This window comes from Dermacentor variabilis, chromosome 4 (assembly GCF_050947875.1).
Source record: "Dermacentor variabilis isolate Ectoservices chromosome 4, ASM5094787v1, whole genome shotgun sequence".
Lineage (NCBI taxonomy): Eukaryota > Metazoa > Arthropoda > Arachnida > Ixodida > Ixodidae > Dermacentor > Dermacentor variabilis.
Genome location: NC_134571.1, coordinates 146436058 through 146462871, shown reverse-complemented (window position 1 = coordinate 146462871; position 26814 = coordinate 146436058). Strand labels below are relative to the sequence as shown.

General features: G+C 45.4%; 1 protein-coding gene and 1 non-coding gene across 2 annotated transcripts; both read right to left on the bottom strand.

Annotated features, from left to right (window-relative positions):
- Positions 1–219: 219 nt before the first annotated feature.
- LOC142578387 (uncharacterized) lies at positions 220–25750 on the bottom strand. The gene is made up of 2 exons (XM_075687782.1): positions 25490–25750; positions 220–507 (listed from the first exon to the last, which is right to left on the bottom strand). The coding sequence occupies exons 1-2, from the start codon at positions 25748–25750 to the stop codon at positions 220–222; spliced, it is 549 nt and encodes a 182-aa protein (XP_075543897.1).
- On the bottom strand, positions 2576–2647 carry TRNAT-CGU (transfer RNA threonine (anticodon CGU)). The gene has a single exon. It is a non-coding gene; the product is annotated as a tRNA-Thr (tRNA).
- Positions 25751–26814: the final 1064 nt, after the last annotated feature.

The following is a 26814-nucleotide window of genomic DNA, read 5'->3' as shown; positions in this document are numbered from 1 at the left end:
TAAAAGACGTAGCAAGACATCTGTACTGCTTTGTCGGACAGCATGTGAACGACTTTCGCGGCATTTGACACCTCGAGCTAGCAGATGCTAATTTACAAGACAAAGGCGGACAACAAAGGTGCATGATTAACTGCAAATAAATTAATTTCTGCCACATCCAAGAAGGCCAGTCCGTGTCGAGGCAGACACACCGCGTAACATAAGTCACAGACACACTCACTATATGGGAACCGGCTTCTTGATGTAGACAGGGATCTCCTTGATGACCTTAATGAGTTTATGGATCGGCTTCGGAACCGGCACAGGTACGGACTTGAAGATGGGCACCAGGAACGGCTTGGGAACAGGGACGTGCACGGGTACCGGGAATGGCTTCTTGACTGGCACGGGCTTCGGTACTGGAACGATCACTGGCTTGGGCACATGGATCGGTATTGGCAGCGCCACTGGTTTTGGTATGGGGATGGACGTGCGGTGGGGCACGAACTTCAATACAGGAATTGGAATCTGTGCCAGAAAACACGTGAAAAAAGTTCACAGTCACTTTAGCATCAGCTAAAGAGGGCGAAGGCGAAAGTCTGCACGCTCAAGAGACACACACATTAAAGTATTTGACATTCTAATTCGAATGCGTTGTTACTTCTTATTGCTTGTTTTCTTCCACCAAAGGTCATTGGTGGGAGTGTAAGGAGCGATTTAATTAACTCCTTCTTAATTGAATTTGACTTCTGGTTTTTAAGGCGAAAGCCTTAATGTCTCATCGGTCAGTCCACTTTGAGCGAAATCGCATCGACAACGCAAAATGCACAAAAATTACTAAGAATGTTAACGCGAAAGCCTAGTTGGGCGTTCTGTTTAGCTGCTGCTGAACTTTGTGCTGTACTTTCTGCTGATCTGCTTTTGAACTTACTGTTGGACTTTCTGCTAATCTGCTGAGGAACTTTTTGATGAACGCTCTGCTGATGGGCTGTTCATGTCGACAGTGCCTGGCCTATGTTAGGAGCGTTGCAGGCACAGAGAATCTTAAAGCGTGAAGGTAGTTGTCGTTTTCCTTAACGCCCTCCGGCGCCGCCGCTGACATTTCCCTCACCTCTCCTACCGCACTCCGTCTCCCTTTCTCAGAAACCTCCGCCAGTGCTAATGTTTTCCTTTCCCGGTGCGCTTCGTTTTTCTATAACTTACAACGCGACTTTGAAACATCGAGATCTAAGGCTTTCGCCTCAAAAAGGCTACGAACCCTCGATCTTTGGTAGGAGTAGAACCCCGACCATTTGTGGCTGTCCTACATATGACTTTTGGTATTATTGAATGCAGAGTAATTAGGATAGAGTTAATGCATTCGAACACACGACCTTTGGTGGGAGTAGAACCCCACACCTTTGGTGGGAGTCAAACCCCCCACCTGTGGGGGTAGTTAAGGCGAAGTAAATTAAGGCGCAGATAATGAAGGTATAGTTAAGTAAGGCCCTCGAACCAACGACCTTTGGTGGGATACGAAACCACGAACTTTGTTGTTAATGCAAGCGAAGTTAATCAAGGCACAGTTAATTAAAATAAAGTTAAGGCACTCGAACCCACGACCTCGGGTGGGAGCCCAACCCTCGACCTTTGAAATTAAAAGGGATGACTAAGCGAAGTACACGAAGCGAATTAAGGGGTATGATTAAGCGAATCATGGGGATGAGTAAGCGAATAAAGTGTGAGGCCTAACGAAGTCGTCTAAGCAAATTAAAGGGGATGTGCGGGTCATGCGTTCGTCTTTAATGCATCGGCACTTGGGCTTTCGCCTTCAAGTCGTCTGAGGGATAACATAACAGACCCTGTGAATGTTTAACAGCAAAGGTCGTGTGTCCGAGTCCCACCTATGGTCGTGGGTTGGACCGTCAATGTTAGCACGATCAATTTTGGTGCCATGAATTTCGGTCCCATCAAAGCTCGAGGGTTCGATTCCTATCTGAGGTCATGGGTTCGAGCGCCTTAATTACCTTTGCCTTATTTACACCAAATGTTGAGCTGCCACCAAAGGTCGTGGGATCGAGTGTCTTAATTAACTCTCCGAATTGTGCCTTAATTAGCGTAGCTTTAAGAAACTTGGAAGGTCATGGGTCCGACTACCACCAAGGGGCGTGGGTTTGAGTATCTTTAGCAACTATGTCTTCATTAACTGTGCTTTAATTAACCATACTTAATTAACAGCAAAGGTCGTCGGTTCGAGTCCCAGCAACGGTCGAGGGTGGCACCATCAATTTTGGTACCATTGAATTTTGTTGCCATCACGACAACCATCAATTTTTCGATGGACAACGGATTTTTCGACCCATGAAGCACGTAAGGATTTTGCCTTAATAAAAATGCCGTATCTTTTACTTTCCTCCTGGGTAAACACCCGGCATGTTAGCAAATGCATGAATTGGATGTATTACTTTGTTCTACCTTGTAAAACGCCTATTTTAACATGTATAATAAGAAGCCAACAAACAAAGACACGAAGGACAGCACAGGGGAAATTACTTGTACTTCCTAACTGAATTAAAGAAATAAATCAATGATAAAGAAAGTCAATCAAAAAACAACTTGCCGCAGATGGGCTACGATCCCACGTCTTCGCAATACGCGTGCGATGCTCTACCAATTGAGCTACCGCGGCGAGATTTTCGAGTCCACTTACTGGGGTATTATTGTGTTACTGCTGGAACTAACCATGAGAGTGTTAGCCAGCGCCACCACAGACAAATCTTGGCGGCGGATGTGGAACATCCTTTCTGCTGCACGCGTCAGGAGTACGGGATCTTCTTTGGTGAAGGCAACTGGTCAATAACCCGACACATGCTACCTTAAGGCATCAATGTTGCCGCATGTGAGACTCTCGTTATGTAATAAACGAGAAAAAAGGCGTTAAAAGAGGGGCCCAACCGGGTCCCTCGGTTAACCCCTTTCTTCTCGCTCATATTTTAACACGAGTGTTTTATGCCGGGGTCCACGATCAGCTTCCTGTTGCGGATGTGACGTCGGCGCGAACGAGTAAAATATGTAGTAAAGCAATGAAGGGGCCTAGTTGGTGAACGTTCATGGTTATATTGCGCTCAGTTTTACAAACACAATATTAAGGAAGGACAGGACGTGGACGGACGAAGCGCAACTACCAAGAGTTGGTTGTTTGCGCTTCGTCCGTCCACGTCCTGCGCTCCCTAATATCGTGTTTGTAAAACTGAGCGCAATATAACCATGAAGGAGTAAAATATGCTTTCTGGAGGGATGGATGGATGGATGGATGGATGGATGGATGGATGGATGGATGGATGGATGGATGGATGGATGGATGGATGGATGGATGGATGGGTGGATGGATGGATGGATGGATGTTATGAGCATCCCCTTTGGAACGGAGTGGTGGATTGGGCCACCAAGCTCTTGTTATTTTATTGCCTAATGTCCTACCTACGTTAAAAAATAAAAAAGAACAAAGGGAGAAAAACCTACGATGAATTCGCATAACCAAAGTTTCTGGATATTGTGAACTTTGTTTTTGTACGTCTCCGTTTTTTGTCGTGTCCCTGCTCTTCTTCCACCAATCTTCCAATCACCTCTTACTAATCTCTATTGGGGACATGTTCACCTTCCCCACGCTCAAGCCGAACACAAGGGTCCCAAGGGGGCCAATGGTGCCTAAATCGACCTCCGGGCAGACATCTTCGCATTCCAATAGAACATGATCTATCGTTTCCCTAGCTTTACAGCAGCAAGCACATGCTTCTTCTTCCTTCTTATATCTCGCTTTATAAGTACGCGTTCTAGGGCATCCTGGTCTCGCTTCGAAAAGTAATGAGCTTCCCTTTGAGTTGTCATAAATTGTTTCTTTCCAGTTTTTTTTCCTCTTGGCTGCTTCATGGCTGGTTACATTGCCGCCACCCATGAGATTATTTCCGCCTCTCTGACTTTCCGCTTGACGTTCTTTGTTGCTGTGTTTCTCACCCTATAGGCCGCATACTTGCTGGTAAGCTTCCTAGTTCTTTTCCTCCATTGTGGATCAGTTTTTCCTGTACGAATACCTCAACACTCTTCCAGCCCACTCACTTTATTCCATCTTCTTCAGTCGTTCTTCATAAAAAATTTTACTGTGAGCTTCCCTCATTTCGAAATTTGTCCAGCCAATATCACCCTGCACAGCCTCATTTGTAGTGTTTCTGTGAGCGCGCAATGCGAGGTGTCCTACTGACCTTTGGATGACATCGAACCCAGAGTGTACCCCTGATTTCAAGCAAACAACCGCAATTCGAAATGAAAGTCCTGGAACCATTACAGATTTCCGCATACCCCGGAGCACCTCGTACCTATTGTGTGCGCGTAGCGCTCTGTGTTTCATTATGACTGCATTTCTCTTCCCCTTTGCTATTATTGTTTCTTCCTGTGTTTCCTTATATCTATTGCCTTCGTTTATCCATATACCCAGGTATTTATATTCTTTTACCCGAGGTATTTCCTGGTCCTGACTGCCACTGTCTGTTCACTGTTTTCATTGAATACTATAACACCTGATTTTTAACGCTAAATTTCAAACCTAAATTCTCGCCTTCCTGCCCACAGATATTAGCCAGACGTTGCAAATCACTTTGCTTGTTAGCTAGCAACACTACTTCATCCGCATAAAATAAACCTGGAATACTGCTGCTCTAATAATGGGTGTAACGTTAAGGGATAAGAAGAAATCAGATTGGGTGAGGGAACAAACGCGAGTTAATGACGTCTTAGTTGAAATCAAGAAAAAGGAATGGAGGGCATGGGCAGGGCATGTAATGAGGAGGGAAGATAACCGGTGGTCATTAAGGGTTACGGACTGGATTCCAAGAGAATGGAAGCGTAGCAGGTGGCGGCAGAAAGTTAGGTGGGCAAATGAGATTAAGAAGTTTGCAGAGACAACATGGCCACAATTAGCACATGACTGGAGTGGTTGGAGAAGTATGGGAGAGGCCTTTGCCCTGCAGTGGGCGTTGCCAGGCTGATTATGATGATGATGACTACTGCTCTACTACGCTACCCGCCTGTTTGTATGAAAGATTAAACCCGACATCACTTCCTTCTAGTGCCCTCTCCAGCCTCACCATATGCATCATAAACAGCAGTGGGGATAAAGGGCACCCCTGCCTCAGTGCCTTGTCGATATCAACTTTCTCTTCGCTCCTCATCCCTTCCCATCTAACGCAAACGGTATTTTCTAATTGCCGATGGTATCGCCATCTAGGAGCGGTGAAGCGAAGTACTGTATCGTGACGCTAATGAGCGCCGACAGGGAGCGCTTCGACAGTCAGCGCTAAAACCCCTTAATCCTTTAAAAGTAGCGCCATTCTTAGATCTTTCGGCTAAGGGGCTTTACTTTCCGGCACCCCACTTTCCCCGGCGTTACCTCCTCGTCGCCTCCTGTCGCCTCCTGTCGCCCAAGCCTCCTCCGCTTCCGCATTATGCAATCCGTGTCACGTGAAAGCAGGCGTTGGGATTTTGTATATTTTTTTTTCTTTCCAGCGCACTTCGACCGACATTGTCAATCTAGTGCGACCAAAGTACTCGCAAACGAATTCATCGAGTGCGTTGGCGCACCAAATCAAGTCTGTTAGGGACGAAAAAGGTCATTGTGATGCATTGCGCCTGCGCCTTCGGTTGCCGCAACCGACGAGTGCCAAAGGCTTTTTGTTGACCATCCGGCGAACGCAACGCGCAAAGAAGAAAAGTGTTGATGCATAAGCGTCGGGCGGGCTGACTTCAAGGAGGTTGCCAAAACACGCACGGCTTTGTGAAGTGCTACAGTTCTTCATTACAACTTGTTTTTGAACCTAGTTTACGCTTGCCTCTTTAAAAAAGTGATTGCGTATGTGTCGCTGCTGTGCGCGGTTTTTAGCTCGTTTAAGTTGTCTTTTTTTCGATTGTGCTCGCTTTGTTTGTTTTGCCACGAATGTGCTCGCATCTGCAGGAGATGTGTGACGTAAAAGTACCTTTATTCAGGCATTTTTTTTCCAGCTCCATCAGAAGTTAGCACATTGCAGTTAGCGCTTTGGCAAAACTCACTAAGGCTTACGAATGCAGTCGCTTAGCTTCAATGCACGCCCGCATGTATTGTTCTGGTTCGTAGTGTTTAACGTTTTTAACGTACCGAAGCGACTAAGGCTATGTGGAAGGTCGTAGTGGATGGCTTGGGATGTTTAACGTGCACTTTGATCGTACAGTGCATGGGCCGGTAAATTCCTCTTCGTTGGCGTTCCGTAATTCTCCTCCCACGGGCGCGGTAAGGCTACGTCAGAAGTTGGTGCAAGGGCGTGATTACATTTTTTAAATAGATTTTATTTACTATAGTTGTAACAGCGTGTCATCATTTCGTACTTTTGGCGGCGCTTCCAGGACACCAAAGCAGCAACGGGAACTCAAAAGCTAGAACCAGGGCTGGTCCTTGGATTGGGGCTCGCCGAGGCCTGTGCGTGCCAGGAGGCTATAAGATCGGCTGTCCGCGATTGCGGACAGCCAATCTTGTATGCGAACACTCCCTGTGCCGCCTGCTTTGTTATAACCTCAGGTGCTCTCCTGAGGCCTCCGTGTAGCGGGTACATGTGCCCTCCTGGAGCAGTGCTTGTAAGAAAATAAAAGAACGGAGTGCTGTTGCGGAGTGCTTTCGTCACGATGACGAAAGCACTCCGCAACAAAAAATGCGCCCCACGACTTCTGCAACATACCGCGCCCCTGCGAAGAGATATGCGGAGCTAACGAGGAATCTGCCCACGGGCCTCTTGCGTTTCGCCTCTACCCGGCTGCTGCCGGAGGTGTCCTCATTGGAGGGATGAACAACGGCTACTCGCACGTTTTGCGTGCGGGGTTATCATAGCAGAGAAAGGCCGCAAAGGACCACAGGCCCTCTGGTAAGGATCAACATATTTATTTCTTTTTCTGCGTCCGATTAAGTACATGGATATGGCACGCGTCATATACACTGCACGTTGCCTTCCACCTCATGTGACAAATAATTTTGCGTTTTTTTGACTATGGAGTGCGGACGGAGTTGCCGTGGAAGCTGCGCGTAAAGCAGGTATGTAAGCTGCCACGAATGTGAACTCGCGTTTGTTTCTGAGAAAACCCACACGGTTTTCTCAGAAACAAGGCTCCGTAGTTGAAGAAAAATTCGTACTGGCTCGGCGTTCAAACCCGTCGCCAACGCCTTTCCGGGGGAGTCGCTTTTCCATCTGAGCTACCTAGGAGGCTAGCAGATCGCAGCGCCAGGGCGAATTAGTCGACAACTCGAAGGATAAGGACAATGACTGGGGCAAATCCGTTCTGCTGAATTCCGCAATGTGGAGGGAGGACATGCCGAAACTTGTCATCTTATCGACTCGCTGGTCAGCTTGGAACACAAAGATATTCTTCCAAGGCCGGGCGATCAACACCCCACTCGAGCACGTTCACCTGCTTTAAGAAGGCTGCATCCAAGTGTCGGTTCGGCGCCCTTCTTTGACCAATGACACACACCTGTGCGTTGTTCCTCAAGAGCACTGAAGAAGCGCGCCGCACGCTGTAGCAGGAGGTATTTGATACGCACGGCCATCTAGAGACACGCGCTTATGACAGTCTCGAAGCATTTCCAGCCGCACACGGCGTGGATCAGGCTCGATACCTGGGTGTCACCCGGGCTGTCATCAAGCGACCTATGGTCTCCTTGAAAAGGCGCGTTGATCAGATTTGGGTCAACCTTGTCACCCCCTACACTGGTCCCAAGCTGTGCTCGAACATAGACTTACAATACATACTAGATACTCGTGCGCAACTATGTCCTTGATTACATCAGTAAGACGACGCGCGGCGTAAGCGACCTTTAACGCAACCTCATTCAGCCGTGTGAACAGTTTCCTGACGCTGACTTCATTGACCACTTGAAGAAGCGTTATCAATGTTCTCAATGGACGTTCTCAATAGTGTGGAAATGAGCATCCAGGAAGCGGCTTGATATTTTAGACTTGCCATGTCTAATTCAAGTCGCGATATCGTCCTCATTCCTACCTTCTGGTACGATCTGAGCACGAGGTCGCGGGATCGAATCCAGGCCACGGCGGCCACATTTCGATGGGGGCAAAATGCGAAAATACCCGTGTACTTAGATTTAGGTGCACGTTAAAGAACCACAGGTGGTCGAAATTTCTGGAGTCCTCCACTACGGCGTGCCTCATAATCAGGAAGTGGTTTTGGCACGTAAAACCCCATAATTTAATTTATTTTCTGGTACGATGAGCGACAGCTTGTCAAGAAGACGCTCCTGCAGCTGCACACCCTCGATACTGAAGAAACCAACGTTTGGAAAGAGACTTGAATCGGAAAGTATGAGCGCAGGCCGCGTCACCTGGATGGTGTGACATTAGCACAATTGTCCGCCCACTACTACAACAAGGGAGACGACAGCTATGCTTAGAGAACTGTACATCGTATCACAAGATACATTGGTTACAATCCTGCCAAACAACAAGACTATCAAACGTAGGTGGTGCGTTTCGAAACATAGTTTCGAAACGAGGTCACCGATATCCTCGGTTGTGATAAGTTTGTCACCATCTACCATGACAACAAAGTGCCCCTTTCTGAATGAATGCAGGGATTTCGCTCCAAACTAGGTATAGAAAAGACTATGCAGATCTGAGAGGCGTTGCACGCCACAAAGCCTCGCGAGGCAGGCGGAGCGTCTGCACTGAGCGCTGTCGGTATGTGTGCGAAACGGAGAAACTGCTGAGGTCGAGCTAGCACAGCATGAACTTCACGCAAAAATGCTGCGGCCTAACAACAATGAAATTTGTGCGGCGGTGAAGAGGAAACTTTCTGCAGTCGTAATGAAGCGCGACAACATAATGTCAGCTGCTGATTTAATAATAATAATAATATTTGGGGTTTTGCGTGCCAAAACCACTTTCTGATTATGAGGCACGCCGTAGTGGAGGACTCCGGAAATTTTGACCACCTGGGGTTCTTTAACGTGCACCTAAATCTAAGTACACGGGTGTTTTCGCATTTCGCCCCCATCGAAATGCGGCCGCCGTGGCCGGGATTCGATCCCGCGACCTCGTGCTCAGCAGCCCAACACCATAGCCACTCAGCAACCACGGCGGGTAGCTGCTGATTTCAGGTGTAAATTTCGGACGGTTAATGGCGGCCAATATAAGCTACTCCTCCATTGCATGCACTGCTTCACTCCCTACAGAGACGGTCATTCACAACTCCCCCTGCAGATCTTCCTTATGGCACGGGCAGGCAGTCGCAAGACCTTTGTCATGCGCCTCACGATGGACATTGTGAACAGTCTCCGCACCACCGTTGACAACACCATTGCCTGTGCACTAACCGGCAAGGCCGCAGAAGTCATCGGTGGCACCACCATAAACTCTGCTTTCAGAATTGCGCAAGCCAGGCGACAGGGGATGAACATCGATACGATCAGCATGTGCAGGAGAAGAATGCGGAATGTGGTGGCTGTGTTTGTGGACGAGATGAGCATGATCGGCGCTGATGTGCTCGCTGAAGTAAATCGTCGCCTTCAGCAAATATGCTTTCACTTCGACGTCCCGTTCGGGGGCCTTAACATGATTTTTTGTGGTGACTTGCGCCAACTGCCACCCGTCCATGCCAGGCCCATTTACAACAGGGACACGGCGAGCTTGGCTAGCGCCAACATGATATGGCAAATGCTTCGTTTCTATCCTTTGTAACAAGTCATGAGTCGGAGCGATGTCGCCTTCTCAGCAGTGCTGACCAAGATTAGTGATGGTGACTGTCTCATGCAAGACGAAACGCTCATCGAAAGCCGCTCCATCACCAAGTCGCAGGTAAAACAAACCTATCCAGGTGTCATACGCTTCTTCCCGAAAAACTACGATGTTACAACATACAGCATGGTCGTTAGTGGACTCACCGACGTGCTCAACGGTGTTCACAGATGTTTTTTATTGGCTGCGACAGTGCCGATCAGGAAGCATCTATGCGATCCAACATTCACAAAATGACTGTTACAGAAACGCTTGGCCTGGCCTTCAAGGTGTCCCTTGTATCCAACATGAAATACATGATAACTTCCGTCATTGACGTTGTCGATGGTCTCACCAATGACTCCATGAGCACTCTGAAACACATTGAGTTTCAAGAGGACGGCCTTCTCTACGGGGTTTGGGTTCAGGGATATCCCGGTAAGATGGGCATCGCTGCACGACCAAAGGGGTTATCGTATGCTACCTCAGTTGGAATTAACACCTACAGGATTGCCATTCTCTTCCGAACGGCAGCCATTCAGCTTAGCAACCCCGTTTTGCAACGTCGACGAACCCAGCTTCCACTGGTTGAAGGGACAGCTGTCACAATACATAAGTCGCAAGGTGGCAGACACGCTAACGTCGTATATAATTATGCTAAATCACATGACCAGCAGTTAGTGTATCTGCTTTGTCGAGAGCTCTACAGGGACTATTCATCACCAACGACACCCATGATTTCAAGTTTCATCAAGCCAGAGATCAACTCAATCCAGATCTCAAAAACGAATTTCGACGTCTCGAAACCACAAACTGAAGGCAGTCACGGATGACATGCTAGCATTCCTTCATGACCTCCCCAGCACCAGAACACTTTCGCTCCTCAGCCCCAATGTGAGCAATTTGAAAGCACACTTGTAAGATGTTATCATCAATCATGTAACTACATCAGTTGACTTTAGCCCTCTCACCGGAACTTGGACAGACGCTGCAGACATTCCACTTGTGGGCTGTTACCAATGCGTGTCAGTGGACAAAAGACCCAGCCGTCAAGCAGCAGGTGTGGCATTGATCAAGCGTAATGAGGATCACGTTGATTGCTGCACACACAGTGTCCCTGCGGACCACACTGCAACGGCCCTCACCACTGTCGCAGACATGTATGCAGGCGAGAATAACGTAAACGGCACGCATGTGCTCTCATTCGATGTTTACATATTTGCTAACATGACACAAAATCACATCAACACTTACTTGGCTCCTACGTTACGTTCCGCCACTACCGCAAGTGTCGCCCAGCCTACAAGATTGCTACCACGTTGCCCCAATGATAGTCGCAGGCGACTTTAATGTCGACATATCAAAGCCAAGTGGCCATTGGCTGATTGGACGCATGGCCAACATATTGAACCTGCAGCTCGCCCCAACGCGACACGTCCAAGGACATGCGTTGATGCCATCTCTGCGCGGCATTTTCCCATCCACTCTGTCGAGGTATTATGTCAGTTACTTCAGCTACCACAAGTGCTTGTTCATGATCGTCAACGTCATTCGTCGAGATAGAGGAGATGTGCCACTAGACGTCAACGTGGGTGCATCCACATCGAACTGTGTCATGCCGGCCCAATACCAATAGACATTGTGCACGTTTCTGCTCTTATAATTCATTCTTCACCTACAATGAACATGCAGCAGCTCTTGTGAATTCAGGTTTCACTTTCCTGCTTTACCAATTTCTATGAAAGTGGGCTCAAGCATATTTTTTAAAGGGAAGATGCCTGTTTTTAAGTGGAATCTTTTACTGAGGTTATACGGATACGGCGACAAGCATTTCTGCCAGTCACGTGAAGCATGTGCATTCTAACACATGCAGAAACTTCCGCAGTGGATGCGAAAGATCCAGGAGCCTTCGTGAACTCGTATCCTTGCTCTCGACCCGTGCTCTAAGTGTGGAACCGTGTCACCCGTCGCCAGTCACCGGGACAAACCTTTGTTGAATGAAGTCTGGAGAACCCAGGCTAGAGGTGAATACTTTTGGACAACCTATGTAGGTGGATGGAGGGGTTCCCAGCATATGGCACGGCAGTTGGTGCGCTGGCAACCCTCCAGAGTAACAGAAAAACGCCAAGCGGCAGATCTGATACGTGCGGGAATCGCGCAACGATACCGGAGGCCCTTTTGCGAAAGCCTTACCAGGGTTTTCTCAACTGCGGCACCAACTAAACACTTCTTGGCTTGCTCAGTCCAGGCACTCAGTTTACGAAAACCGTGGATTTCATGAAATCTTTGTCACGCGCTTTCGACGAAGTGTACTAGAGTAGACTACGGCATGTCACTAATAAATAACTAATGAAACAATCTACTGTAGCAATTTCTACTGTGCATTGTTAATGTAAATACTGCCCAACAGGTAACAACTTCCACTCGCACATGACATACCTATTCTAACAGCTGTTTCCTGATGTTTAGTTTTACTTCGTGATTTATTTACTTGTCTCATAAAATACAGTCTTACTTCCTTGCTCCTCATCGGGCATCTCGGCTGAGTATTGACTTTCGTGTTAGGTAGGTACCTTCAATTAATTATGAAGCCTCAATGTGGATCCTCCAATGCTCTGCAAGCCACATTTTGTATATTTTTTGCCTCCTGTAGGAATTACAGCAGTCTATATTGTGCAATTTAACGCTGGTGTAGCAAGCTTGTCATAGCATTTAATAATAATATGTCAAGTACATTCTAAAAAACATAGCCTGAATTTCTTTAAGAGTAGACTTTGCTTACAGCCTTTTAATAGAAAGTGAACAGAACAAAAACCGCACTCACTACACAAGGCTCCTTCAGCCAAAGAACACTTAATTCAGTGTTTGAAACATGAATTCTTATTCAGCATTACCTTACTGTGCATAAATGCTAATCCTACCAAGCCATGCTATCCTACTGAGTCATGTAACTACAGTTGAATGGTTAGGTGGGATAGCATATTCACAGTTAACGTATAATGTTTTGAAAAAGACAGCAACATACTTGTTTCCGACATTTCCGGTATCATATTCGACAACTTAAAGCAAATCAGGATCCTATATTAATATTGTGCTACCAACATTTTCCAATACCGCAGTAAATCAAATCAAAACAAGATCTTTCTTTGATAAATTTTTTTTCGCACTGATCCTATTTGTCATCAGAGAAATCTCGTAAGAGCAAAACTGGGAAACTGTTATTTGCTTACTTCGCCGAGCTGCCGCATTATTACAGAAATGTTGACCTGTAATATATTCCATTTTAATATATTATTAAAGAATATTTCGCTTGCCGTTATTTAAATTAGTTGAAATATAGTGCATGTTAGTGCTCCCTAATGAAAAAAAAAAAGAGTATTTTCACAGGATTGTAGCGATGCCACATTTAAATTGGTTCTTCATTGTCACGTTGTCGAACCAGAAAGAAGTAAATCTGCCGGACTGACGAACGCTGAGTGCCCTTTTGTATACCTCGCCTTTATGACTGAACTGCAGTCAACCGAAATCCAGTACTGTTCAATAGAACACAGGTAACCTTATTTTTCTTGTAGAAAGACGCACTTGGTCCACGTTATGCCTGCGTAATTTCTAGTGCTCAACGCTCGTGAAAGGGGAACTAAATTCTGCAACACGCGCTTGGTCATTGTCCCGAAGCTGTGTGGATTCGAGTTCAGGTTACTTAAATGAATTAAAAAAACACGCTGATAAAGGTTATCGGAAAATGACGAAGCCGCTTGTCAAGGTCCACAACAAGCAAACTACATTTAAAGTACAGGGGGCAAGCAAACGGAAAACACACGCAAGAAAGAGAGTTGAAGTTAATGCAAGTGTTCAATGTAGTACACGAAGACGTTCACCAGTGAAGTGGACACGGTGCACCATAAGGGTTGGAGAGGAAGCTCAGCGCAGCACCCATTCTTGTGTATGTCGGCAGCGGCCGCATGCCCTGTCGACGTTCACTGGCTGAAGCTTGGCTGAGATAATGGGGACGCCGGACAGGCCTGGGCTGGACGCCCTTATGGCGTCCGTCAGCCGCAGGCTTCGGAAGGGGCTAGATGAGGCGCCTGCATCTAGGTGGGCCTGTTGTGACCACTGGCTGAGAGCTCAAGTGGCTGCTACTGTCACGCGCAGGATACCATCTTCCGTCTCCCACAACGTCTTCCACGATTGCGGCCTTCTCACCGAATCCTCTTCGCCTCTTTTTCTTCCACTCCGCGTAGACGCTGGTTATTGGTTCCGATTCTCGTGCAGTCTCGTGCTGCAGCTTCGCGCCAATTTCGTCGTAGTGTCGACACCGCACTGCACCCGCGCACGTATGACATGTGTCCCGGCTTCAAAAAGTTTCTTTAGAAAAAAAAAAGAAAAGAAACTGCCCGCATGTGCGCGGTAAGGTTATACACGACTAAATATACATAAAAGACATACAATAACACACGTCTTTCCAGTTAAAGCACCGAGATAAGCCACCGGTCAATTGAAAACCACCTAATGTGATTGCATCCCATGTTAGTCTAATGGGCGAGCACTTTGGCGCACCGCTGGATACTTTAGGGACTCGGGGTACATGAGACTGTAAAGTCTTGGTATAGTTTCCTAGAACGAACTGGCTTATAACAACACTATAAAGGTTTTTTGCAGCTGAAATATTTTTATATTGACCAGCAAAATGTCTTCTTTCAGTTAGGGAACACTTTACAGTGACGGATCCTTTTGGCCCTACCCTTACAAAAATGACTTTAGACTGTCTATAGAAAGTCTATAGACTTTTCATAGACGACCTTTCCTTTCTATAGATTTGGACTTTTGTTGATATAAAGTCTATAGACTGTCTATAGACGAAAGTCGATAAAGTTTCTATTTCTTTTTGTCTATTCGCAGTCTATAGACGGTCTATAGAAAAAAGTCGATAAGGTGTTTGTTTCCTTTTTGTCTGCTTGCCCTCTATAGAATGCCTACAGACGAAAGTCGACACAGTCTCTATCTATTTTTGTCCATACTTTGTCTTTAGACTTTCTATAGACGAAAGTCGATAGGGTTTCTATTTCTTTTTGTCTATTCGCAGTCTATAGACGGTCTATAGAAAAAAGTCGATAAGGTGTTTGTTTCCTTTTTGTCTGCTTCCCCTCTATAGAATGCCTACAGACGAAAGTCGACACAGTCTCTATCTATTTTTGTCCATACTTTGTCTTTAGACTTTCTATAGACGAAAGTCGATAGGGTTTCTATTTCTTTTTGTCTATTCGCAGTCTATAGACGGTCTATAAAAAAAAGTCGATAAGGTGTTTGTTTCCTTTTTATCTGCTTCCCCTCTATAGAATACCTACAGACGAAAGTGGATACAGTCTCTATCTATGTTTGTCCATACTTTGTCTATAGACTTTCTATAGACGAAAGTCGATAGGGTTTCTATTTCTTTTTGTCTACTCGCAGTCTATAGACGGTCTATAGAAAAAAGTCGATAAGGTGTTTGTTTCTTTTTTGTCTGCTTCCCCTCTATAGAATACCTACAGACGAAAGTAGACACAGTCTCTATCTATCTTTGTCCATACTTTGTCTATAGACTTTCTATAGACGAAAGTCGATAGGGTTTCTATTTATTTTTGTCTATTCGCAGTCTATAGACGGTCTATAGAAAAAAGTCGATAAGGTGTTTGTTTCCTTTTTATCTGCTTCCCCTCTATAGAATACCTACAGACGAAAGTGGATACAGTCTCTATCTATTTTTGTCCATACTTTGTCTATAGACTTTCTATAGACGAAAGTCGATAGGGTTTCTATTTCTTTTTGTCTACTCTCAGTCTATAGACGGTCTATAGAAAAAAGTCGATAAGGTGTTTGTGTCTTTTTTGCCTACTTCCCCTTTATGGACTACCTATAGACGAAAGTGGATACAGTCTCTATCTATTTTTGTCCATACTTTGTCTATAGACTTTCTATAGACGAAAGTCGATAAGGTTTCTATTTCTTTTTGTCTACTCGCTGTCTATAGACGGTCTATAGAAAAAGTCGATAAGGTGTTTGTTTCTTTTTGTCTATTTCCCCTCTATGGACTACTTTTAGACGAACGTCGATACAGTGTCTATTTATTTTTGTCCATATACTTTGTATATAGACTTTCTGTAGACGAAAGTCGATAAGATTTCTATTTCTTTTTGTCTACTCGCAGTCTATAGACGGTCTATAGAAAAAATTCGATAGGGAGTTTGTTTCTTCTTTGTCTACTTCCCCTCTATATGGGCTACCTGTAGACGAAAGCCGATACAGTTTCTATTTATTTTTGTCCATACTTTGTCTGTTGACTCTCTATATTATGGACAATAGTCGACAAGGTTTCTATTTTTTTCTCTACTCCTGGTGTATTGAATGTCTATAGAAGAAAGTCGATAATATGTAATTCCGAGTTCCCATACCCCCCGCCCTCTGCGAACGCGATGATATGGCACTGGTTCATGCACGACGGCACCGCAACCCCGGCGCGGCGGGCAAACCGTGCAGACTGCTAGTCTGCGTTCGGTGCAGCTGCACCGAACGAGGATCGCGGCGGAGCAGGCACCGTCCGAGTCACCAAGGTCTTCCAGGCACCCGAAGGCCCTAAACCTGGCTGCTTCCCGGACGTACACTTCGCGAAGACCAGGTGGTGAAGGTCAGATGGTGAAGGTGTGGCAAAGGGGGTGAATAAGTGGCGAAAGCCCGCAGACCAGGTGGTGAATTCACCACCTCTGAGTTGTCGTGGTCTTGCATGTCTATAGATTAACAATAGACAAACATCTTTAATCTGGGCCTAACCCGTGTACGCTGTAACCAAGCGCAGGTACCGGTGGATAATACATAGCTGCATTTGATATAAGCCACTAAAGTTGTATACTGCTGAGATTGCTATAGAGCCTATTTGTAGACTTTAGTATACACATAGTGTATACCTCCGCATTTGTTGACCACATATGATCTACGTAGTCACTCTCGGCAATCCCAAGACAGTCTTCACAGTTGTCGCATCACTTTTGCGGCAGTAGAATAACGGAAGCAAAACGCCGATCCAATTGTTAAAATATATGTTATGAACGCCAGCTTCAGATACAAGTGGATTCGAAACAGGCATCAAGCTAACAGCAAAGACACTCGTAATGTTTGTAGCTGACAACGCGGACTTTGTGAATGTGCCATGAACCGATGTCGCGCATGTGGTGTTCGCGTTGTGTGTCGTCCGATTCTCGGATACTTTTCAGATTGTCTTCATATCTCGGCTGCGTCACTAACATCGGGCGACTTTTGTTGCCTAATATCCTGCACTATAAACTCATCAACGTTTCTCATTCACTTAAAATAGGTGCCAAATTCTCTGAGCCCACCCAGTATTTCGCCGGCGGTATGCCTGCGCAGCCACGCATATGAGTACCTCCATGCTGTACTGATTGCTTTGACCTATCATCGGAACAGAAAATTAGCACTAACATACGTGCGGGCATCACATTTAGCGGTACGCTGGAAGATATGCTACAAATACGCTGTATTACTCATCGACGCTGACAATAATGCGTCTAAAACGTCTGAAGGGCACCGTAACGGCTTTTACAAACAGCGCATTCATGTTAGCGTTCCAGTCTGATGCGATAGCCCACAGCGTTTGTCTTACAACCTGCCAGCGCATATCCTTCGTCCACGAAAAAAATGCATAACGGAAAAGAAAAGCCACCCGTTCCGGCGCGCATGGCGCATCAGAGAGAGAGAAAGAGACAAAGAAAAAAATGAAGGAGGAAAAGGCGCTCACACTCCTCCGAGCGCGCACGCCCTCCGTGCGGAGCTCCTGCGCATGCTCGGAGTTCTTGCGCATGCGCGGCGGTGCGCCGTCTCAACGAGCGCGCCAGGCACGTAAACGGTTGTGCCGGTGTGCGGTGTCTCCCTGAACGTTGGTGTCTGTGTATGCGTGTCTTCTTTGTGGCATCACAAGTCAACTACATTGAATGGTAAGCTTTATCAAAGACGTTTTGCGTCAATACCTCATGATTATGTGAGCGCATTTCGTAGCGCGAACCGGCTGCACATAGCGCAGGCGACTCGGGTATAGTGTCGGTTTGTCGTTGACATGGTTTGATAACGCGCTCCTGTTCTCGCTTCTACTATACGGAATGTTTTACGGCGAGCGATCGCTCGTGCTTGTTGATTTTATCATTATAGCTTAGGTGCGTAAAAAAGGAAGTACACCATGTTTTAACTTGATACTGAGCTACCACTAAGCGGATTGTGTGTGTTGGGCAGCCAGTGTGGTAGATCTCATTTAGTGGCGCTTGATCCGGCCGCGATGAATGCTGCACCGTATGTGTAGCGAAATTCTCGTGACACGCTTTACGCATATATCTCGAAATTGTGTTAGCATCAAGAATTTTCAAACAGACAGGCATAGTTGAATAACTGCTAGCGTACTAGGATGAAAGGCCGTGTTTGCGGGGCATGCATCAGCAGTGTGTGCGCTGCCGTTTTCGCATAGTTTAAAAGTAGCAGTATTTTTAAGGTTCCTGGCAACCAATCTAAATAATTTTGGGAAGTTACAGCAAGCAAAACACGAGACTTGAAGAAATATCTAGTAGAAATCTCTAGATTCACCCAATCTATTTATATGCAACCACAAACGCTTTTGGAGCATGAAACCTGCGATAAGCTTAGTCACTTGCAGCTCCGCAACTTAGCCGAAAAAATTAAGAGAACAATAAATTAGTCGCTCCGGGAACACCTTTACACGTTTCAAACTGAAGGCATTGCGTTTGACGGTAGTTGGAAGATTTGTTTGTTGTCTCTTTTTTAAACAATTTAGCAGCAGAAGTTATCTTTCGAGCTATATGAAAAGCGTTAAGCGGCTTCCGATGCTTCGGCGTTCTGTAGTTTACGTGCTCTTAATCACAAGGCAGCTGCTGGCGCAGATTCGCATTGTGCTAATCGTGCATGGTATGAAGCCATTGTCGTGCGTAATAAGTGTTCCGGTTTTCATTACTGTTGCATGTAGCGCCGTCGTCTTGGACAGACTGCATACAATATGCGCTGTACAAAAGAAAAAAAGAGCCAGATTATCAATTTGGTGGTCTTTTCTAAGTAGATAACGCACAGATTATTCAAATAATTCAGTGGGCATTGCATTTGTTCGACCCTTATCAACACACCTAAGAGATCGTAACATGTTTTAGTTGATAAGTAACCTGATCAGTACGCCCCCATTCATGTGCATTCTACTGAAAGTGTGGCAAATGTATTCATCTCGAAGTATGAGAAAAGAGACATTGCAGACTGTTCTAAGCGGAAGTAAATTGCAAATCTTAACGTGATTGTTCAAAACTGCAGTCAGTATGCTGAGCATGTTCGTTCGGCACGGGCATATTGTATTAACACCTGAAAAATGTGCACAGTCCAGCCAGGTATCTTTGTTTCAACAAGTATTTTTATTTTTATAAGTACACTGTGTGTCACATGAACCTGTCCTAAAACGAAACGTACCGTTGCTGGCACCGGCGACCATTACGGTTGTCTAACTGCTTATCATACTGTAGTATAACGAAACATCATAATGGTACTGATTAATATTCCCATGTAGTCTTTAGTCAGAGGTAAACAAAGTTAACTAGAGGCATAAGTGATGAGAGCAAATTATATTGAAAACTACTACTGAAGCGTAAAAATAACTAATTGTATAACTCATTGTATAGTTTTTCCTCACATTGTTGCATTTGCTTTACGTGTGTCTCTGTGTCTTCCGTGCTGTACTCGTGTGGCCATCAATTACGAACTTGCCGAAGCCCTTGTCAGCTTTATTAATCAAGGGATTCAAGTCAGTTGAATCTAACACTGCATGTCAAGTGACTGACGTGTTATTCGTTTTATCTAAATATTATGGACTGGCAGTACTTGGCAAGCATTAAACCACAATATTTCTTTTATTGCACTTAAGCTGCAGGCGTCATAGATTGCCAGAAAATTTTCATGAGAACAACCAGGGAAGGCTTGGAAAAAGATCGGGAAATTTTAAAATGGCCACTAGGTATGCTGTCTTGTTATATGTCATACAAAGTTTCCAGAGAATCTCTGACTTAAATATATTTTTAAAACGTTTCACCTGATAAAAATTGAAGGAAATTGGTTCCATTTATTGAAAAATAAAAGAAAGTCAAGCTTACTGACAAGGCATTTCTTACTCAATATGTGTTTTTTTTTTTGCGTTAACTAAACGTCCTGAACCTCGAAAGCCTAGAAAAAATTTTCATCTTTCAAAGCACCTTAAATAATTTACTGTAATAGAATTCATTCGAACTATACTATCAGTTCTGTTTCCTAGGAGGTGCATATCTGTCGTGCCATGACACAAAGTGCTCGTGTGGTATTTCGGGTGCTCATGTGGTATACCTAACTTGGAAACCTGTTAGCACGCCCAAGAGGCCTCATTACCTGTAACAAATTAAGTGACCATATCGATACAATCAGCCCATCTGCCTTCCGTTGAAGTTATGGCCAATCACCCATTCATTTAAAAGTATGAGAAAGACATTTAAATGTGTATTAAGCAAAATAAATTACAATCTTAGGCATGATACTGTGAATATTCCAGTCACGTCTTCTGAAAATATCCCTCTGCACGGGCATACTTAACTACCAGCCAAAAAAAATGTACAGACAGCCCAACTGGGTAACGTTTCAGCAATAAATATAGAGACAATTTGGGATAAGTACAATAATGCATCATATATGAACGTGTCATAAAAGGGAACATACTGTTGCTGGAACGAGCAGCAGTTGTGACTGTTTAATTGTTCACCATACCATGCAATAAAACATTCTATAAAGGTGCTGATTTGTATTGACAAGCAGCCATTAGTCATAGTTAAACCGCATTAAGTATTGACTTCGATGGTTTGAGCAAATATATTAAGCTGCTTAATGAACACACAAAGAATATACACTTGTTATTTTTGCCTCATATTGCTGCATCTACTTATTTGCAGCATACACCTGCAGCACCTTTGGGACTAATGACACAAAGGTCAAGGCCAGCCTGGCGACCATGCTTGCCAAGGAGTAGTGTAAATATTTAATCTGTTTCCATAATAGCATACGACATGAATTTAAGGAATTCATCTATTATATCGAGCAATAAAAACGGTGAATGCATTGCTGGCGCATTTGTTTTATTTTTCGCACTGCATGATTCAGCACTATATAAATTCTTTCTGTTTGTGCAACATATATGAAAGTACAGCTGGTTCAGAAGCATTATTAATCTACTAACGGTAATGCATAAGTGCAGATGAAAAGGAACAGGTGCACATGCATAAATACATTCAAAACTTTTTGCTACCGCATGTAAACAAAAATGTAAACTAACTTGTAGATAGCCGCTATGGAGTTATGGCCTTATACACTCTTTGTAGACTTGTCTATAAGATGTCTGTGTATATAGAGTGCCTATAGATTAAAAAAAATTCATATTTGTTAACAAATGTCTGCAGAATGTCATAGAAAAAAAGTGTATCGGACTATAAAGTTCTGTTTTCGTAGACTGAAGTCTATAGGATGTCTATAGACTATCTATATACATTTGTATATAGACATTCCATAGACTTCAGTCTACAAAAGTAGAACTGTATATATAGTTCTACTTTTGTAGACTGAAGTGTATAAAATGTCTACGGACAAATCTCATCTGTAGACATTCTATAGACTTCAGTCTACAAAAGTAGAACTGTAAGCCTATACACTTGTCCATAGACAGTCTATAGACAGTCTATAGACTCAGACTTCTTATAGACTAGTCTATAAAAAGTGTATGGCCATAAGTCTCTAGACTGTCTATAGGCAGTGTATAGACAGTCTATAGACTCAGACTTTTTATAGACTAGTCTATAAAAAGTGTATGGCCATAAGTCTATAGACCGTCTATAGACAGTCTATAGACTCAGACTTCTTATAGACTAGTCTATAAAAAGTGTATGGCCATAAGTCTATAGACAGTCTATAGACAATCTATAGACTCAGACTTTTTATAGACTAGTCTATAAAAAGTATGGCCATAAGTCTATAGACTGTCTATAGACTGTGTATAGACAGTCTATAGACTCAGACTTTTTATTGACTAGTCTATAAAAAGTGTATGGCCATAAGTCTATAGACTGTCTATAGACTAGTCTAAAGAAATGTCTATAGACAGTCTATAGACTCAGACTTTTTATAGACTAGTCTATAAAAAGTGTATGGCCATAAATCTATAGACTGTCTATAGACTAGTCTAAAGAAATGTCTATAGACAGTCTATAGACTTCATAGACAAATGTCTATAGACTGTCTATGGACTTTCTATAAAAATTTTTGTAAGGGTATTGCGGTTGACCGCGCTGTGATTATATTGTCACGTGGTGGTGACGTTGAAGAACACAGTAGCAATACTGTGAACGACAAAACTAACTTTTATTGGGCGAACCTGTGCCCACAAACAGGCTGCACATATAGCGCAAGGATAGCGACGAACACGGTCGGCGACCGTCGAAAATCTGATCAGTGGGTCAAGCGCGTCGGCTTTTATAGATCGGTCGTCGAATGTTCCAGATTAACCGCTGGGACCCGCGTGTCTTCCACAAAGTTCTACACTATTCGCGTCGCGCATAGATGCAATCAGATTACACAAGTTGCGGTGAAAGACAGTGGACGGAACCATCGATAACATTCCAGAAACTTCTTTTACATGCAGCGCATCCTGCGCTGAGCGATAACATTTGTTAGGCGGGGAAACGTGGTCGCCCGATAAAGTTAAGTACACGTGTCAATATATCGACCCCTTTAGTTCTGCCTTTACGGACGCTGGCGGAATTTCGTCACTGATAGTTACTTCAAGAAGAGAAGACGTACATAGTCAGATGTTACACAAGTTGTACTAGCAGCTTCTTCTGAAAGGACACGCTAAGCTTCAAATAGAATCGACTAGTCTTTGACAGAGAACAACGTGTTTTGTCACAAAGCACGGATCACCCTTCGGTCAGCTTAACCCACTAAATCTTATCATTGAAGTTCTGGCAGTCAACGTACACTGGCTTATTTTCCACATCAATATCAAGACGCTCTGAGTTAACTCTTAGCCCTTGGTTGACTAGCATATTTACTTTCTCCGTCATGGGAGATAATACGCCATTCCTTTTGAACTGCACGTGCTCTCCAGATAAGGGTGTACCGGGGAGAGAGAGTGCTTCTCCATTCCTGTGGGGAGTGTCATAGCAAGCGTAAGGTTTCGTCGACATGCCCTCACATTTGTATGCCATTTACTACGCAGTAGTTAAATGTTAGGCATAATTTTTCATCATCAAATGAACGTTTTCCTTCTTCTAATTTACATTTCCGTTTCGGACGATTTGCTCATTCTTAGTAACAAGATGTGTTTTAGGTACCGCCTAAATCTCAGAAAGATCCTATTGTAAGCCGACGCCTAAATGATCCATCGCATCCAGAGTTCTGTCAACGTACTGCGCTTCAAGGGCTGCTATCTGCACGTCGAGGATGCGACGCTCATTGGCCCAAGCTGCTCCAAGCTGCTCTTTTTCAGCTGGAAACTGCTCTTTCTTTGGAGCATGTTCGGCTTCCATTACAGCAGCACGCTCCACGCACTTTATATCCCATTGTTGCTGCACCCAAGCACTCAATTCCGCCTTGTGGAGGCCCATGCTTTCATCCTTCCCGACAAGCTCTTTGAGGCCCATCAAGTTTTTTGCTCCCTGTCGTGCGCTTACAACCGGCATCGTTATGTCGCGGACGCCTATACCTCACGGTGTAGATAGATTCACCGCTGCAAATTCTGGAACTTGTAGGTAAGAACCAACTTCGCACAAAACAAGAAGCGTATGAACTCTGTCGGACTTTTAAGTCTTCCAGGACACTGCAAATTAGCAAAATACCAACTAGAAACACACTAAATATAAAGTCGTAATTTAGTCCCCAAACTACGTAAATGAAATATCAAAGTTCACACGTCAGCCTGGTTAGACGGGGAGTGTCGGAGCACATCAGAGGCTGGAATGATGCAGCTGGGGAGTATCCGTTGCGACTGGAGGACCAGACGACAGGCAGCCAGATGACGTGGCAGGACTGGGTATTAGCGTATGCCAGGAACGTAGGCAACGAGTATGAAGGCTGTGGTCGAGGCTCCACTGGACACCAGCTGACCTACATCAGCTTCAGGTGTATGTCAGCTCAGGAGCGCAAGGTATAAGCAGGGGCCCTGACCTATCGTCCGACAGGCTGCTTCTTCTGCCTCTACTGCCGTCGCTTCTTCTCTCATAATGACGCCTCTTCCACGTTCCTCGCTCGGGTTGCGAGGCCCTCCGGATATTCTTTTTCCTATTCTTCGACTTTTTCCGGCGCCATGGCACGGTCATACTCGTGCCTTCGTCATAGCCGTTGTCGTCTTCGCCTTTCCTTTGCAACGCGGCGCGTGCACCTGATGACAGTCATGTTATCAAGACGGTAATGACAGTAAACGGCTTTTATGCATGTCCCGTATTACGTTGCAGCACCTTGACCCATCTGAGAGCTCCGAGAGGTTAAGATTTGTTCTATTCACGTGAGCATGCCCAGACGCTCCGATATGCGCGGCTTTCTACAATTGACCTGTCTTATTCATATGCTGCCTTCTAAATTTCTCCATAAAAGTTACTTCAATAAGTTTTGGTGACTTAATGTACTGCTATACGCGTGCGAACGTCCAGGCATAGAATCTCTTTAGTCAAACTGGGGAAACCGCCGTGTTAAGAAAAATTATGTTGTATGGTATAAAAATAGAATAAAATATAAATTTCTTGAGAATACCGTGAAGCCTGTTTCCCACAGCGCAGTTAAGTGTACAGCATATGGCCCCTGAGAGCGGAGATCTCCATTGCTTCATCATGGTCACAAAGCCTAAGCGCCGTACAGCCTATTTCGACAGTCTACTTGTTGCTCTGAATAATAAAGTGCATTTCAGAAAACAAAGTCATTTTCGAATTAACTTTTATTAATCCGACGGTGTTAAAATAACGCCGATTGTTCTATCATATAGCGAAAAAGAGTCGCCGGTCGCTTAATAGTCAAATTTATCGCTAAACTAAAAGAAAGACGCTAAATCTAGCGACAAATTCGCTCACACGGCAACGGTGCGTATTCGCAGCCACTGAACCCTTGTGCTGCTCTGACCGAGAAACCCCAGGCTGTGCAGGCTCACTGTTCATGGTTCCCATGACAAGGATTAACTGTCGTGCCGCTTCCACAGTTCTTGTTGGTTTAAGAAAACATCGGCGCCTGTGCGTGGCTCCGTGTACTCCTCTTTTCTAGCAGGTTAATTACGGCCTGCAAATCATTTCGACTCTTTCGTCGTGCTTCTACTATGCACCTAAAGGACGCCATACAACAAGCTGCGTCGTGTTTTGTCATTCACGTCAGCAGAAGGAAGCTGAAGAGAGAAATAAGAAGACGTAGGAAGTAAGAGGCAGCCAGTTTGCTAACAATGTGGGGAGCTCGAAATTACGTTGGCGCGGCAAGTGACTGTCGCGTCAACGGCCTATCGTGCCCCGCGCGGCCATCGTGCCTCATGAACCGCGGGGCCATCGTGCCCCATGACCCGCGGGGCCATCGTGTCCCATGATCTGCGGGGCCATCGTGCCCCATGAACAGCGGGGCCATCGTACCCCGCGGTTCCCGCGAACGCGTATACCTACTTGTATATTGTGGTACTGGTGGACCACGTATTTCTGCGGCACGGGCTTCGCCACGGCGAACGGCTTGAAGATGGGGAACATCTTGTACACCGGGTACGGCCGGGGCACCGGCACGGGCTTGGGCACCGGGATGGGCTTGTGCACGTGCTTCACGAGCAGCTTGATGGGCACGTGCTGGTGCCAGCCGCCGCCGCCTCCTCCGTGCCAGCCGCCGGCCGATGCGATCCCCGCTAAGAGCGCCACGATCAGTACGCGCATCATGGCGTCCCTGCGCAGAGGGGAGAAAGCGACGTCATCGGGCTGTTGTTTTTAAATGAACAAAAACGAAAGAAGATAAACAAGGTAAGGACAAGAGAAATATTTGATCCGAGAGAGCACTACACTACTAAACAAGCCACAAGCATTTAAGCAGTCTCATCGATCAACACGGGTACTTCGATCGGAAACACTATTCGGTACTTAAAGGGCCCTCACCAAGTCCCATAGTAAATTTTGGTTATACGCTGGAAGTTGCTACGGGTCCTGTAGGAAACGTTCGGCCGCAAGAATTTTTCAAATCGGCTCATAGCCGAGATAGAAATATTTCAGTGCCGCGAACCCATGATTTTAGCGGCGTGCTCCACTGCCAAGCAGACACTCCACTCGCACCGTCTGGTCTCCGCAAGCGAAATTCCTTCCCTGCGTTCTCCCATACCGGGCTTCGAGGAGCTCGTGACGCATACGTCACGGGTCCTGCCTTCATTTTTTTCCTCCTCGTTTTCTTTCTTTCTTTCTTTCTTTCTTTCTTTCTTTCTTTCTTTCTTTCTTTCTTTCTTTCTTTGCTGCGCTGCGCATTTTTGCTGATGGCGTTGCGCGCGAGCTGTTGTGATTGTCTCGTTTCGCGCAGCCCACAGTCTTGCGCGCTCTGCACAAGAACACATGACTAGCGGTATAATTCAGTGCTGCACGAATACTGAGGCAGAACGAGCGGATCGCAGAGCATGATCACGGTCGCTGGAACACGGTAGAAAATGGCATAGTTTCGGTACCCGCGCACGTGACTGCACGACCGTGGAAACAAGCAGACGAAGCGGAAGTACATCTCTCTCGCTTCGGTGCGAAGTAAACCAAAAACACGCAGAACTTCCGTTTGTGTGTTTTATAATTTGTCTAATCTTGAATTCGTCAATTCAAGCAACCGATCACACAAATAACAAATGGTGCCTTGAATAATTCTCGAAGTCACGTGTCACCACGAGCGACGCCACACTGCCGACACGAGTACGTGGGCGCAGGGACACGAGTACGTCACCGCCCGTCTTGGTGGGCGGTCGCCGCGAGGGAAA

What these genes read in the sequence shown, in the direction of transcription:
- LOC142578387 (XM_075687782.1), bottom strand. Translation starts at nt 25,750, where the DNA reads ATGATGCGCGTACTGATCGTGGCGCTCTTAGCGGGGATCGCATCGGCC. An exon ending in ACCAGTACCACAATATACAA is followed by an intron (nt 508 to 25,489) that starts GTAGGTATACGC and finishes TTTCTGGCACAG; the next exon opens with ATTCCAATTCCTGTATTGAA.